Here is a 978-nt window from a genome sequence, read left to right as displayed (position 1 = left end):
ACCGTCGGTGTAAATGATTACTCCGGAGTAAGTGAACTAGTAGTTCATATCTATGTCACGTATGTGTGTGTCTCATGCGTGCATACATCGACACAACGACGCAAAAGGCAGTAGGGTTCGTCACACTTTATTGATCACTTACAGGTCAAGACTGTTCGAAAAAGCTTGCAAGATAGGGTACGTCTTGTCATGTAGGTATCGCTGTTACATTAGGAATAGTCGTCCTATAGGCAGAAGGACTATGCTGTATTATTTCAGAACGAGGTAGCCGTATTTTTTCATCAGTGTCTGTTCTGGGACCCAGTTCTTGCTGTACTCGATGTTATAACCGTAACGAGGCAAGGCAGCAAACTCTACGAGATAAATCCTTTTGCCAGAGCGTTTTGTCTCTTTGATCACGCGTTGAGGGACATCGCCTGGTTCTTGAGTGAGTCGAATGGTCCAGTCTCGAAAGAGCGTCCACTCTTCTTCCTCGTCACCGCTGTCGTAGCCGTACTCTTCACTATCATCAGATGAAGCCGGGTCGGAAGACACGTGCGAGCTTGCATCACTCTCAGGACCGCTCTGATCGCTGTCGGTTTCTGTCGTCGACTCTTCCTCCACAGCAGACTCATCTTCGTCTGAGACGTTTGTTTCATCTTGTGACATGACTGAGTACTCATCTTCCCCATCGTCTTGTTTATCTTCCTCGTCGGTCGGTGAATCAAGTGCGTCAGTGTCATGTTCATACGATATGTCGGAGTCGTCGTCAAAAACATCCCGCTTTCGGCAAGATCCCGTCTCGGGGTCAACGACGACTTCCTCCGAGGCCACCACTGACTCGTCTCGGTGTTTTCTTTCTTGATGACGATCGAGGTTGAACTTACGAGCAAACTCTTTGCCACATACTTCGCAGACGAAAGGCATGATGCTTCCTTTCTCTTCGGTGGACAACTGAGAAATGAGGCGATGTGTTGCTCCGGAGTAAAATATTACTCC

General features: G+C 48.0%; 1 protein-coding gene across 1 annotated transcript; it reads right to left on the bottom strand.

The window, feature by feature from the left end:
• Nucleotides 1-249: 249 nt before the first annotated feature.
• On the bottom strand, nt 250-906 carry LOC109484863 (PR domain zinc finger protein 16-like). The gene has a single exon (XM_019788220.1). The coding sequence runs from the start codon at nt 904-906 to the stop codon at nt 250-252; it is 657 nt and encodes a 218-aa protein (XP_019643779.1).
• Between the last annotated feature and the right edge of the window lie 72 nt (nt 907-978).

Source organism: Branchiostoma belcheri, unplaced genomic scaffold, assembly GCF_001625305.1.
Source record: "Branchiostoma belcheri isolate BF01 breed outbred unplaced genomic scaffold, Haploidv18h27 scaffold700, whole genome shotgun sequence".
NCBI lineage: Eukaryota > Metazoa > Chordata > Leptocardii > Amphioxiformes > Branchiostomatidae > Branchiostoma > Branchiostoma belcheri.
Note: the sequence above shows the minus strand (reverse complement) of the source record. Positions and strands in the feature narration are given on the sequence as shown.

Coding starts and splice junctions, on each gene's coding strand:
- LOC109484863 (XM_019788220.1), bottom strand. CDS start 906: ATGCCTTTCGTCTGCGAAGTATGTGGCAAAGAGTTTGCTCGTAAGTTC.